Source organism: Drosophila hydei, unplaced genomic scaffold (genome assembly GCF_003285905.1).
Source record: "Drosophila hydei strain 15085-1641.00,03,60 unplaced genomic scaffold, DhydRS2 tig00008137-arrow-arrow-pilon, whole genome shotgun sequence".
Taxonomy (NCBI): domain Eukaryota; kingdom Metazoa; phylum Arthropoda; class Insecta; order Diptera; family Drosophilidae; genus Drosophila; species Drosophila hydei.
In genome coordinates this window covers 102,896-118,189 of record NW_022045845.1, presented here as the reverse complement: position 1 = coordinate 118,189, position 15,294 = coordinate 102,896, and the positions used below count along the sequence as shown (strand labels likewise).

At 38.2% G+C, this 15,294-nt stretch overlaps 1 protein-coding gene across 1 annotated transcript; it reads right to left on the bottom strand.

Annotated features, from left to right (window-relative positions):
* Positions 1–7,025: 7,025 nt before the first annotated feature.
* LOC111592033 (polycomb protein Scm) lies at positions 7,026–10,384 on the bottom strand. Its single transcript, XM_023304027.2, has 4 exons — positions 9,441–10,384; positions 8,462–9,379; positions 7,316–8,404; positions 7,026–7,247 (listed from the first exon to the last, which is right to left on the bottom strand). Exons 1-4 carry the CDS (start codon positions 9,939–9,941, stop codon positions 7,110–7,112), a joined length of 2,646 nt encoding a protein of 881 aa, XP_023159795.2. The 5' UTR covers positions 9,942–10,384; the 3' UTR covers positions 7,026–7,109.
* Between the last annotated feature and the right edge of the window lie 4,910 nt (positions 10,385–15,294).

Below are 15,294 nucleotides of genomic sequence, written 5' to 3'. Positions count from 1 at the left end.
AATGATGAGAAACGAAAGGTGGAAAGTTGAATGTTTTGGGAATGTATAAATGTTATATTATGAAACAAAGCGAGAGCCTGATTGCCTTTTTTGGAGTCCCATAAGTTATTTGATATGTATATAACATGGAAGGCATACTGCGCCTCGGAGGCAAACCGGCTTTGTTTAAATGTCGCTTTCGGTGCAAAGTCGATGCGATGATAATGCTCTAAATCTTCTGACATCTTCTGTTTCACTGTCCGCTGCATCCGAAACCCATTCGAATTTGATGCTCATTGTTGCAGCTATCTTGGACTGTCTATTGTTGGCAGCAAGCAGCAGCTCGTGCGTGCCCTAGGTGTAGCGCAGTTTAGGGCTAAATATAATACTTAACAGCTCAAGGTTATTTACATATGAATTAATAATCAATAACTGCATTTTATGTAATACATAAATTCATATCCGTTCAACTAAACTTTAAATTTGCTATTCTAAATGTTGGTATGCTAATCAGGCTAAGGTAAATTCAATAGTTAGGCTCAAAGTTATTTATGCTTTATTTATAATTTTAATTTCGATGCATAGTAAAATTGGAATTGGTATGCGGAGCTGGTGCCTTTCTGCTTTGCATAGCATGGCAAATGAAAATCGAAGCAAGTATTCTAATAAGCCAATCTATACACAGTTTTGTACTTTTTACTTTATTTATGGCCTCTTTTATTCCTGGGGTCTGCTGCTTGACTGGGTTTTTCTGAATGTAGCTTATTTCTGGCCACACGTATATGAGAATTTACATATTGTTGAGCTCTTTCCAAGCGGTGGGAGTGCATGTGGATGTGGGTGCGGTGCTAATATGGGTGGTTGGTTTAGTGGTTTGCTTCGCTCGCTTTGCAGTCACTTTTGTGGATTTTGCGCATTTGAGTGCGCTTGACTGATTTGACAAAGGATCAACTTGTTAATTTCGCTCGGCGCGCCGAGTGCCGCTGACAAGTGCCAACTGACTGGCCAAACAGACAGACAGCGGATTCCGAGATGGCAAACATGAGCCATGTCAGATTAAAAGACAGCCACATATAAGTACATATTTTTGTTATTTCTTTCCAAGAATTCTCCATTATTTGTGCCCAGCGATGTTGCGCATTAGATTTATATCTCATACACAACTATATTTTATTCTTTTGCTCCTTAAACTGAAATAGTTTAATATTAACTAAAGCACTTTTATTGTATCCTCCTGCTTAGTAATATTTCTAACTAATTCCAAGAGTAAACTTGGGTTTGGCTTCCTTCATGTCTGATGCTCAGTAACTATAGATGGCGCCAGTACCTCAAAGTAGCTCCTTTATATAAAATGCTCCACTTTAAACAAAAATTGTATCTTAAAAGCGACAAGTAAAACAGGAAAAAAAATCATAATTTCCTCTTGGCTAAAAAAAATTAGGGAGCTGAAGAAGAGAATGAATTCACAGTCGCTTCCTTTCGCGTGGTTTGTGCGCTGTCTCCGGTCCGTAAATAAGTACAGCCCTCTTCCAGAATCCAACCCAACCCAACCCAACACGAGCGCTGCCATCGTCCGCTCATTTACAGACTCTCTACTTATTTCTCAGACTTGTAGGCAATTTAAGGCTCTGCTGAAGAATGGAGCACGCCTCGCATGGAGCCAACAGACTTTGCAGACATTGATGAATTTCCTGTCGCATCCTCATCCTAGCCAGGTGAAGGAGCCGAATCCTTCTCAACGCCAGCCGCACCTGGCGCATCGCAAATAAATTTTTATCTGTACAAATGTCGCAGCGGCTGCTGCTGCTGTTGCTGTTGCCGTTGGCCCATTGTGACTTAATAATTTCCTACTCACGTCCTGGCGGAGCATTGAACTACGCTGCTAAAGATGTCCTGACAGCGACTGGGTGTAAGAGGCTGAGGCAGTACACTCTTCAAACTTGATGTTTTTCTGTGTGTATATAATTATGATGGCATCTGTTTACATATATACATGCATATATGTACATTCCAGCTCATATCCTCACTGCATTTCAAAGGAAATATTTTGCAATTAGACTCAGTAGGTTGGCAATGCACGGAATACACAACATAAAAACTTGAAGGGCTCAAAAGAAATTAAATTTAAATTTAAATTATGATTTTGTTTAAATAATTCTATAGCTATGCATTAATTTAAGTCATTTTTTGTTTCTCTAACCAACTGTTTTGCTTCCTAAGCAGCTGCTGACCATAGTTTTTGTTGATGGTTCCACTCTCTCCAGCTTTTAGCTAAGCTTCTTGCTTTATTCTTTGTGGGCTGCTTAACGCACTTGTGTAATGTTCTGTAAGCAGAACCAACCGCATTAGTTTCATAAATTAATAGCTTGACAATAGCTGGCATAATTCCGCGCTCTTCGCTGCTCTCAGACCCATTTGTTCTCCTGACTTTACGCGCAACGTGTTGCACTTGAAGGTCTGCTCTCCGTCTTTGCCTCTTAGTTCCCTATTTTTTTAGTTTTCTACTGCAAATTGCAAACGTAAATCTTACCAACTTTTTCTGGCTAACAAACAAGAACAAAATTATATAAGAAAAGGAAATATTTGCCACAACGAAGCTGAAATACACTTCAATTTTTTCTCACTTATAAATCAAATCAAAGTTGATAATAAAATATATTTCGATAACAAATCAAGAATTATTGTTTGATTATTTAATTTTTCATTGATTGAACTTTCATATTCTTTGATTGTCTATTAATTTTTGGACAGGTGTAAATTTATGCATCTATATTTATCTTTAATAAAAATAATAAATACGTAATCTATCCTTAGGGAAAAAGTCATTCTAACTATTTCGGTATGTTTTGGGGACACAGCAAAACGAAGCCAAACGTCGACTTGAGTAATTCATTTCAAAGTTTTATTAAAAAGCGCCAGAAATAAAAAAAATAATCTTTCTCGCAAAATTGTGTGCCACACACAGCCAAGCCAACACACACACACACATTTGCTTAAGTAGAATTTTATTTATTTATGAGAGAGCCAGTGGCAGCAGCAACAACTTTCACACGGCTTCACGCGCACAAATTTCATTCGCAATTGTCCGATTTCCACTTGGACCCAGTTTTTCAAAATTTTCCTTTTCGACCAGAAGCGTAATTTAAACCATTTAATCCCAACGTCTGTTAGCTTAACAACAGAATTTATGGCCCAACAGTCATTAAAAGCGTTTTTCTTATAGATATTTTCATTGCATTTACTTTTATTTTTATCTCTTTAAAGGATATTCTAATTGGATGGATTCAGTATGGTTTTATTTTTTATCAATTTTTTCTCTTTTCGTTAATTTTTAGTACTTTTGTCTCTACTTTAGCTGTTGTTCCATGATTTTCAGATTTCACTGTTTTAGCCGTTAGAAATTATCTAAGCTTCTATGTATCTATGAAGACGAAGCTAGCTTTCAATCTCTTTATTGTTTTAGTTTCAAGACAAGTGAATTTTAGAATTTCTATTATTTTGTGTGCTTTAAGAATTTTTAATTAACCAAACACTTTGATATCAAATACAAACCAATCAAGTGCTTCAGCTAAGTTTCAGTTAAATAACAATAGCCTCAATGCATGCATACACACACATACATATATATTTATAAGTATATACATATATATATATATATATATATATATATATATATATATATATATATATATATATATATATATATATATAATGAAAGGAGTGAAACTCAATACTCCTGTCTATAAATTATCAGTCAAAGTAAAACTCTTAAAGTTCAGCAATGGAATTTGAACTCTGATTGAGGGGCGAGGATTGTGTAGCATGTGGCATGTGGCATGCAAAGTTGGCCCGCAGAAGCCGACAGAAGTCCGTTCTCTTCTGTTCAGCTCAATGCCAATTCAATGAACCATGCCCACAAACACGCCCACCTACAACTCAAAACTGGCCAATGGCCAAGGCAAATAGCATAGTTCGGCCGAGATGGCTGGACGGTGTGGCTGGGGAATGCCGGGTAACTGGTTGCATAAAATGCTTTATTTGTCGGGGCCAAACAAAATGAACTGTAACAATATTGATACAGCTGACAATCGAGGATTCAGGCACAAAAGGATTGTTGTTCAACTCCCGACTGTGCTCCCGAGCGACCGACTCCACGCCCACGTCTAGACGCCGCCTGGCATTGTCCATTGTGGATTTTTGATTTCCGCCAACAAAAGCAGCTTCATTAACCGGTCCAACAAAAGTTGGCATTGGTTCGGTTACTCACGTGATTAAAAGCTTCAACCTAATCCTGACTGTATCCTGGCACCAAATAATTTGCATGCCAACAACAAATCCAATTTATTTTCGCTTTTTCTTTTATTTTTAGCCAACATCGAAATACATAAAACGCGACCTGCAGTAAAAAATGTTATTTGATTTGTCTATAAATTGTACGATGATCGCTTAAATCCAATAAAAAGCGAAATCAACTTCACCCGCAGCGACGACGGCTGACCGCAAATTGTAAATGTAGCAGGGGCTCAGGGTTGCTTAAGGGTGGCCATGGGGGTATATGGGTAAGGACTTGATACCTTTTGTTATGCATCTTTCAAAGGACATTAGGCCATTGACATCCCTGAAACTGTTTGTACACAGTTCATTTCCAGAGTTGAACTCAGTCTTGGCGGTTGGTTTGCAGCTTTCTGCATTCCTAGGTTAGTTCTGTAAACTTTTTACTTCCCTGAAAAGCAAAGAAATTTGTTCTTGATTTTTGAGTATTTTCAAACTCTTATACAATTCGAAGGCCAACCAAAAATTCAAATACAGCCCCCAAATCAGGGTTAAAAATTTAAGGCAAAAATACTAATAATTAAAAAAAATTTTAAATGATTAATATATATATATTTATATTATATATAATTTTATAATATAATTATATATATATTACATATGTAAATAATTTTATTTGATAAGATAACTCCAAACTCAACTAATTAAACATTATAACATCACATAATAACACATGTAGTGTGTCTAAGCATCTGTTTGCTTTCTATAATGTTTCGTCCCCAATGTCGCCTTCCTTTGCATCTTCGTGGTGTGCCAGGATCATCGGTAGAAATGCTGGACGTACGGTGGATGCCCCAGCAGCGACGCTGCTTAATCTCTGGCGCTTCCGGCTGCACGTAGTATTCATCGAAAAGACCCACTTTGGGAATATCTGGAACTATTTGCTCGACACAGCTGCAGGTGTCGATGGGACTGGACTTAAGTGAAGCAAGTTTCTTTACCTTGCAGAAAAAAAATGGATCGTGTTGCCGATTGGTAGTACAAAAAGCCGGCTCGGGTGGACAAATGTATGGATCACTAACTTGAATCCATAAATCATCACCAAGTGAGCGTGATCCCATTTTATATTCCCAATTTATGAAAATTGTTGTAAATTTTGTTTACATTGTCAATCTACAAATAAAATAAGAAGGCAAGCCTCTGTGACTGAAGGAAAACTACTCAAACAATAAATTAGAGTAGAGCATTTTCAATATTCAAAGACCTGTTTTTATGTTTATATACTTGCTTTATTCAGATTTAAATTGTCTGATACAATGTTGTCGTTCTTCTCTATACATACATAACATGAAGTGAATTAAATAACTATTCACTTAGTATCTAATTAAATGTTAATGGCAAAACATAATGTTTATATTATAATATGTGTGAGAGTGTGTGTGTTGTGTATGTGTATTTGAACTAGCGTGTGAATGTGAGTGTGGATGTGAGTGAATGCGCGAGTGTAAGGATAATGTATTTTTCGCATGTATTGAATTCAATATACAATTGTATTCCAATCAGCTTTCGTTTCATTCGTTCTAGTCTTTTATTTTGTTTTTTTGGTATAACTCGTAGTCTGTTAATTTTCTATATATTTGATTCTAATGATTAGCCAAAGGGAATTACGGAATAATATGATTTAATTATACATGACATTTTTGACTAATTTTATGATTATATGCAAATGATTTTTTGTGTTCGAAGTTTACCTGTGTCCATCCGAAAGTTATATGTTATATGTTATAAATCGTATAATGATTCGTATGCATGTGAAATATGTGTATTTATGGGATTGAATAGTTGCATAACTTATTTGGAAGAGAGCAGAGCCACCAACCGTATTCTCTTACATTTGGAGATCTAGAAATTTGGATGTTATAATAATAGTCTCATTGCTCTCGCTATAAGCAGCAGTTTCAAAATAAATTGTTTTGTTTACCAAGTTTAATAATAATGTATACAGTTTGCAATATGTATGGTATAAGTATATCTTATGTGTATATGTGTGTGAGTTGGTGTGTGCGTGTGTAAATAAACGTAATGAGAAATATTGCATACAATGTGGATATATATACATATATATCTGTTTTGAGTTTTATATAGCTACTGCCGGCTTTCCAGTTAATATAGTGTACATTTTAGATCGGGATGTATTTTTACTTTTGCATTTTAGGTATTCTATGTACCTTACGTATCTACAAATAAAATTAAACAAATGTTTAGTTTGTTTATTTGTCTTAAAATAAATTGCTAAAATTAAGCAAACATTGTAATAGTAAAATTTTAAAGAAACTCAATCAATACATACATAATTACAAAATTATATGTAAAATTATGTACAATATTTTCAAAGGTTTGATTTTTCTTCTGTTTTAAATATTATTTTTTAAATCATACATATTTGTCGTGCCTAATGTGCGTGTGTAATAAATATTATTCATATGCGTTTTAAAAGTAAAATTTTATGTGTTTTTCTTGTTTGAAAAACTGATATTTCGAATATGAGTTTTTGGAATTTTAAGTTTTCATTTTTTGTTTTCTTGACATTTGTTTTGGTTTCCTTCGCGCATGTTTAACATTATTCGCTTTAGAATGTTAGGTTGAAAATTAAATTTTTATAATTAAATTGTTAATGTGCTTCAGCGATATCATCAACGCCCAAGCACATGTCGTATCTGTTATCTGGTTATCTGCAGTTTTTGTTCTTTCTCTTTGAAGGAGGTACTAATTTGTTAACACTTCGGCGATGGCTTCGATCCCTTTATATTGTTTCATATCCATAGCCATATCCATAAATCCTTAATATCCGTGTCCATTTACAAAGCCATATTATTCCTGCGTCCGTTGACCTTATTAACTAGATTGCATATTTTTAAGGCTGGCCCCAGCTTCAGGCCCATATACTTCATCATCATTTCCGAGTTAAGTAACAGCAGCGCTTTGCCATCGATTTCCTGTAAATTAATTCCGAAATTTTATAAATATATTTAATTCGATAGTATACATCACATCGATTACTCACATGCTTTCTAAAGAGATCACCGTGCACTGCCAGCGAGTTGTCATTGCTCTCGATATACTGAATGACCTCCTCGATGGACCAGTCGATGGGCTGTGCCCGCAGATGCGAACACGTAGCCGATACAGATGTGGGTGTGCTCAGTGGTGAGGTAATGGCTATGCCCGTATAGTTGCTCGATGCAGCTGCTGTCGCCACGGGTGCTGTTGCTGCTTTGGCGGCACTGGCAGCCGGTGCCGCTGGGCAGGCAGACTGTGCAGCGGTAAAAGGCGTGGATACCGACGAGGGAAATGAGGCGCTCGATGATAATGTCGTCGGAGATTTATAATAGCTGCTTGGTGGTTTAGCGCTCAGCTGCTCTGGATGTACCTCGGCAACAAGAGGCGCTAAATATTTGGCATTTGATGTGCCACCGGCTAAGCTGCCGCTGCAGCTACTGCTGCTGCTGGAGTTGGAAGAAGAAGAGCTGTTATTGGTGCTGTTGCTGCCGGTTGAGCCTGTCTCCTGCTGGTTGTTGCCATTGTTGTTGTGATGCTGAAAACGCACCTTCCGAAGCGCTTGCGCCTGGCTTTGAGACTGCGAGTGTGATTGTGATTGCGTTGCGGGTGTCGCTGACACACCATTTGGCTCCATTTTGATGGTCAGTTTACCACTGCTCACATTATTGCTGTTGCTATTGTTGTTGTTATTGTTAGTATTATTATTATTATTAATATTGTTGTTGTTTTTGTGATTAACTGGCTCCTTGGTGGTGTTTGTATTCGTTTTGCTAGCGGGCTGCTGCTGTGGTTGTGGTTTGACGCCCGCCTCTTGCTTGATAATTAGCGGCTTCTCGGCGGGCGATGTAGGCGCGGGCGTAGGTGTGGCGGATTTAGATTGACGACCTCGTTTCTCGGCAAGCACGGGCGATGATGGAGGCGTTGCAGTCTGCGCCAGCTGACGCTTGCGACTGTGTGCACACTTCTTGCACTCCTCGGTCTCCGGCACTAACGAGATTAGGTTCGCACATGCCCGGCATGTGGTGCACAGCGTCTCTATGAACAGCGCCAGGCTCTCATCATCCTTCATTCGCAGCGGCGAGGGTATTTTAACCTAGAAAACAGATAACATATTAGCACACGAATCGAGAATTAACACACCTGTAGTTACTGTGAAATTTTTTCCAGCTGCAGTCACAATGTGTACATCGCCATCAAGAGCAAAGAGCAGCTTGGAAAGCTGCTGGGTATCTGTGCTAGCGGCTAACACCTCCTGCAGGCAAAGCTTAGCGAGCGTCTGATGCGTGGGTCCCGTCACCATAGATGGAAGCTTGGAGCCGTTAATAAACGGCCCTCCCTTGCAATTGGTGTGAAAATGCGCAGTTACTGGCGAGGCAGCCACCATGGCATCCGATTCGGCCACAACGGTGTATCTGGGACGTGGACAACGCTGTTTTCCTGAGCTGGAATCCATGCGCGATTTGTGCCCCGGCGGCTGCATTGGATGGCAACTGCGAGCGCACCAACCAGCGGGAAAAATGTCACGTGAGCGATAATTACACCAATAGTCGAAGGCGCCACGCCATCCATCAAAGGTGACATGGATCTGGTCGTCTTTGATGGCATCAACTGTTGCACAGCAAATCAGTTGGGGATTCTTTTTGTCGACCGCTTCCAATTTCTGCCCAACTTTAAAAAGATTCTCTGTCGGTGTTGGCGGCTCCGGCTGAAATATCTCCTCGGGTGCGACCATTGCATTGTTGAGTATCTTACAGAGGTAGCCGGGCCAGCTCGATGCATTCATACGAAAACCAAGCGGTGGCTGGAGCATGCCGCCATTCTTCTCGCAGTGCCCGATCGCATGAATCTCGGTAGAGTCGACCAAGCGCCAGAAATCGTTTTGTGAATCGCTTCCATCCAGACGCAAACGCAGTCGTGAGCCTAACACGCCCACCACCGTTGCAATGCAGGTGGAGGTGACGTTGCGTGGATCTAGTGCCTCTAGCTTCATGCCAATCTTGAAGTCGTTGTTTGGAGGATTCAGCGCCTGTTTGAAGCACTCCGCTGGTGCTGCATCGCTGCCCGTCTCCTGTTAAAAAGGAAGCAAAAAGTTATGTGGCTGCGAAGAGCTACTGCAAATAATAACTCACCTCCAAGTAGGCCTCCCAATCGAACACATGGAAGCTCTCGTATTGGAAGGGGCCTGTGGGCGCTGGCGCTCCGCTGCTTAGCAATTTGCGATCGCCATCAACGCCACCGGCAATGCCAGCAGCGCCGGCGCTGCTGTGCCGCGTCGAGCCATTCTTCTTTTGATGCTTGTTCATACACATCATGGAACAAAATTCCTTATTGGGCGCCCCCTCGCGTATCACGTTATCGCACTGCGTGCACGCCCCCTTGCTGTACGCTTTGCGGAACTCGGCGATGCACGTCTCGGAGCAGAATTCCTTCTTTCCTGTCTGTGTAGGTAGGACGTACTGCAGAGGCAGCTTGCCCTCGGCACACCAAGTGCAAGTCGCTCGCTTTGCTGGACGACCGCGGGCCCGCTGTTGCGTCGGCGTTTGCGGCGTGCCGCTGGAGTTAGCAGCGCTGTTGCCGTTACTGCCATTGCCGCTGCTAGCGCTGGCGCTGCTTTCGCGTCCGCCAGACATTTTTGCGGTTGCTTTAGTTTTATTTACGTTTTTTTCTACTCTGTTTTTATTTTTTGTTTCACTTTAACGTTTTTATTTAGTTCAACTGCATCTGTGACGCAGTACGTACACGCAGTGTTGCATTTGCTGTCGAGCTGTTCGTTTTACGGAAAAATAATTCTTTTTGCCACGGCTCGGTGTAATTCAATTTTAGCGGCGTTCTCGAGGTCACGTAATAACAAATTTGTATTTGTGTTGACTCTACAAATAGCATCGCAGCACCGCACGACCACATAAACACACATGAGACACCGCACTGAGGGAGCTATTAATTAATTAACGCTCAACAAATTTGCATTATACGGGTTTGGATAAGGCTTGCGATTGCGATTTAGTTAATTTTTTTATTTTTCCTTGCGTTCGCGTTCCGCCATATTTGTTTTCCTAGCGATGATAACCCATTAGTGATGTGCGATATTCACGTAACTGTTACTTATCGCTGACATTTGCAAATGGCAAGTCACAGCTTGTACAGTATTATGTGCTCCTCATATTCCTCATATTCGGAAAAACTTAAATTATTATTTATCTACTCTATACTGTATTTTCTTTACTTTTTATTGGATAAATTTATTTAAGCATTCATAAGCATCATTATCACGCTGGCCGTACTTTAAGCAACAGCTGTGCCACCGTTCTGTAACTGTTGAGCGGCGGGCAACAAGCGCCCTCTACATTTCATGTTCACATCTAACCAACAGTTGTTCAACAGTTGAACCACTCAAATTTAAGTGAGTTCAAGTAAAATCAGTTATTATATAGAGTATACAAAAAGAACATTTTTATGAATTAAATAGCTTGCTTGACCTAGTTTTCTTAGTCTAATAATAAGATTAAGTGCGCTGCTATAAATGGCCCTTGCGCTACACGAAATTATCCAAGTAATGCAATTAGGCTTTGCTAAATGAACCCATTCCCTGCTGTGCCACCCAATCCGCAGACCCCTGCCCCACATCTATTGATTTCTTTCGCTTATTTCTGCATATATCACAATGCGCTCATAAATCAAATTTGGACTTGCCGCAGAGACCCAAAAACAGTTGACAAATGCTTTGGCACAGTAGGCGTGAATTGTTGTGTGTTGATGTGTGTGTGTGTGCTCGCGCGTGCACTTTTAATCGCCTCCAACTACAAATCAACGCCAAAATCGGTGACAGAAAAATCAAAACTCAACACGCACACGCGAGCATTGAGTCTCAACACACTCACTATGATATATGCATTCTCGTCAGTCTGTCCATTGCATCTGTCCAGCTGTCCATGTGACTCACTCATCTGGCAACACTTGCCTGCTGCCATATTTTACTCACACACGCATAAGCACGCGCCTACACACATACACGGGCTGTATAAAACAAAAACATAATGCAAATAAATTCTCGCATAGCTCAGGTTAGATTTACCTGCTCATCAAAATAACTAAGTGATCAACCCATTTATATTTCAGTCACAGTTAATGCCAAAAGTTAAGCGCTTTACGGGAAACTTCTTCACTTTAATTATTGCTGTCCGAAAAGAAAAGTTTTTTCTGCTGCTTTTTTGTTGCGCTTTTCTTAGTTAAATATTTTGCTTAGCTTGTGGCAAAAAGTTTTGTGGGATTTTGTTGCCCCATTTTAGCTCAACTTAGCCGAAAATTCGTTTCATTTTTGGCGCTTCTTCTGCGGCCAGTAACTCGAATTACGATGTAAATGAAATTTAATCAGAAAAAAGTTTTAATCTGAAGCAATTCGTTATGGTTGGTAAAATCATAAAAAAAAGCATTTATAATCCCTATTCTGTGTGGTTTAATCGAATAAGTTAAATATTACTTATGTAACAATATTTTATGTATATTAGGACTTTTATATGCATAATTAAATATATATTTATATAGCTCTTTATATATTTCAAAATATTATATTAATTTATGATAATGTCGATTCCTAAATTGTTATTCTGCTATCTTTCATATGTTTAAATAAATTAGTCTTATTTGTATCTTTCAATCTGCTTTTAGTCTTCACAATTTGGTCTGACATATTTCTGATTACTCTCCTAAATCTTAAGATTTTATTTAAGGTTACGTTTTTCATATAGTTCGAGTGAAGACTCAAAGCCCATACTATAAGATTTACAAAGGAAACTTTATATTTAAAATATTTAAGATATCGATCGTTCCCAGTCAAGAGATCAGCAACAAAAGCCGAATCAAATTATCCTTATCTGTCGTAACCTATTTAAGCTATAGAATTAAATTCTAATTAAATCGATGTAAATCAATATAAACCTGCAACGAAACTCCACAAATTTTGTATTTACAATGTATCCCACATTTTGAAATTATCTGAATTTAAGTACGTTAAAAAGATTCATGTTTAACAATATCGAACTATTAATTCTGAATTCTGGTAGCTGCAAGTAAAGTTTGTCTATGTCTGTATGTATGCATAGGTCCAGGGTTCGCGGCTGAGGTTGTTTCCTAGTCGAGCACTCAAGAAAAGACTGCTCGCACTCGTCATTGCTTACTTCTTTAGCTTCTTTACTTTTGCTTTGAAAAATTTATTATATATTCACAAGCACACTACTTCTATTACAATTGCATTCCACTTGGTAAATTTTATAGGCGTAAACTTGTTTCAGCCAGAAAATCTATACAATGATCATGATGATCACTTTTCTTTAGCCAATTAAAATCTTTCCCACTTGGTGATGCATGTATAAGTTGAGCTAAATATCATAAATATAATAAGATTGGATTGCAACAATACATTAGGAACTCTCTTTAAATTGAATCAACTCTACATGTTTCCATATATACATGTTAATATATTACTCTCAGACTTCATACCGTTTCGGATTTCGCCAACTGAGCCATCTTCAGTCGTATATTAAATGCTTTGTTGGCATACTTGACAGCTTGTCATAAATTAATAATTGCTTCAGTTTATCGACAGCAGCTGTGAAGATGGCCCTTAGGCCTCTTGACACTTCTAGAGGGATTGGCGGGTAGCTGAGCAGCTTGTGCCATTAACACGCATAATTGAGCCAAGTGACGTTTACCGTTTAAACGCTTGTCAAATCTGACGCAGCGCAATTAGAAAATGTCACCCCCGTACTCCACCTGCGCTCCCCCTGTTCTTCTGCGCCCCCAGTATTGACTTATTACGCAAATCAAACAAAAGATTGACGCGGGGATTGAACTCTGTCGTGATTTTAATCAACATGTTAATGAGTTTATCTCAGCCAACAGAAGTGACGTTGTCGTAGACGATCAACTCGAGCTAATGAAAACTGTTTAACTTTGCCAGCACTTGACTCAACATTTGTTAGAGCAGGTCAAAGGGCAGTAGCTCAATAAAATGTGCAAAAACTTGGCTTGAGCTGACATTAATTAGGCAATTCAAGTGCCTAAATGAGATGATTCAGGATGACTTCGTGTGAGCTCAAAGGTTCATTGCCATTCGGATTTTATTTTGCTAGACTTTCATAATATATTTACCTTATGCTTAAGTGTACTTCTCAGTTTCCCTATTTAGCCACTCATAACTACTATTTCCTTAACCATTTACAACTCAATTATAGATAACTAGTTGTTGGTTTAACGACATAAATAACCATGGTCGACACTCCACACTCTAAGCTAGTCTAGTGCTGTAAAACGTTGGCAACGTTTTGACAGATTTCAATCAATCGCATGATGGTGAATGGCCAACACAAAGGACATCAGCAGCAGGTAACGGGTCGCGGCCCACGTGTTTAATTACACCTGGACACGCATTGACAGCGATTAAAAAGGATGTCAAGCTGTTGAGCAACAGGCAGGTGGCACACACACGACTAGGTGTTGAGTAACGGGCTCTGATGAATGGCTGACAACACTGTTGCACCGCCATACTGCCATTGCGACAATTAATTTTCAACAAAGGTCAAAGCGAACCGCAACAACTTGCGAGCGAGTTCAACTTTTGCAGTCTTATGCCAATACAAGTGATAAAAAATCATGTAAGTATATCGCAGTCGGGCTCTACCTACTGAATAATACCTGTTCAGGTTCCAATAGAGTTTAAGTTTGAAATTCAATGGTTTCCTATTTGTCACTTCCTTATATAAAATTAAATAAATTTATAGGAGCAGAAGCAGTTTGTTCCCTTTACTTTTAAACTGGCACCTCAAAAGTCGTTTATTTTCTTACTCTAATATGCTTATTCTTCTTGATTTTCCATCATTAATTAATCATAGAGCAAACCATGGAATTGTATTTCTACATAATTTGATTAACGGTTGTATTGATTATACACCTTTCTTAATTTTTCCAGACCTTCCGGTCCAACCAGGCCACTTATTACTCTTTGCACTCTGTTTTCAATTCGTATGCTTCAACTGTCTCCTAAGAGCTCTCTCTTATATATTTAACTCAATTCCAAGACTCTAACTTCAATTGTGTCATACATAATAAAATATTAGTGGTGCAAAAATATATAAATACCCGATTGACCATGTATTTTTACATATATATATATTTATGAATTTATACATTATAAATTTAAATAGCCATTGCAGAAAAACCAATATTCTCTTTTAACTTCGAGAAAGAGTAAAAACGCATCAACAAACGGCCAAGATTAATGGCACAAGAGCTGAACAATGGTAAAGAAATAAGCGGTTGGCACAGAAAATCTTTAAAGACAGTTTTAACTATGTTTAAAAATATAGAATTTAATTTCATATAAAGTAAATTATATATGGTTAAGTTAACTATTTTTTATATTTTATTGCAAGAATTCACTTCACACATATAGAAATAATATATAAATATATAACATAAAATAAATAAGAATAATAATTATATAAATATAATATATATAAATACATAATAAAACTCTATATTAATCATATAAAATAATATACAATTTCAACTATATAATATTAAATATGTAATATAATTTTACGTAAATGGAATGTTTAACAAAAATTTGATTTAGCTTTCGGAGTTGATTTACAAGAATTGATAGATAGGTAAATATTCACAATGTATATCTGTATTACATGATAAATATTCTTATATTGTAACAGTAAAGTAGTCAAAGACTGACAGATTTGGTTTTTTATATGGTCACACTTGCCTTAGCCATCCACTGTAGCTACTTTTAAATATACATATATATATTTTTGATGAAGATGAGATGAAGATGAATGACGTGCAATTTCACACCTGAGCGCTGATCAGCGACCGAGCTGCCAGAACCCGTTAGCTGTTAGTTGTTAGCCTGGCCATAAGGTCAGTTCCAATAACGAGCACAAACCCTTTGTACTGGGTAAAGTTAAAATAATTAAG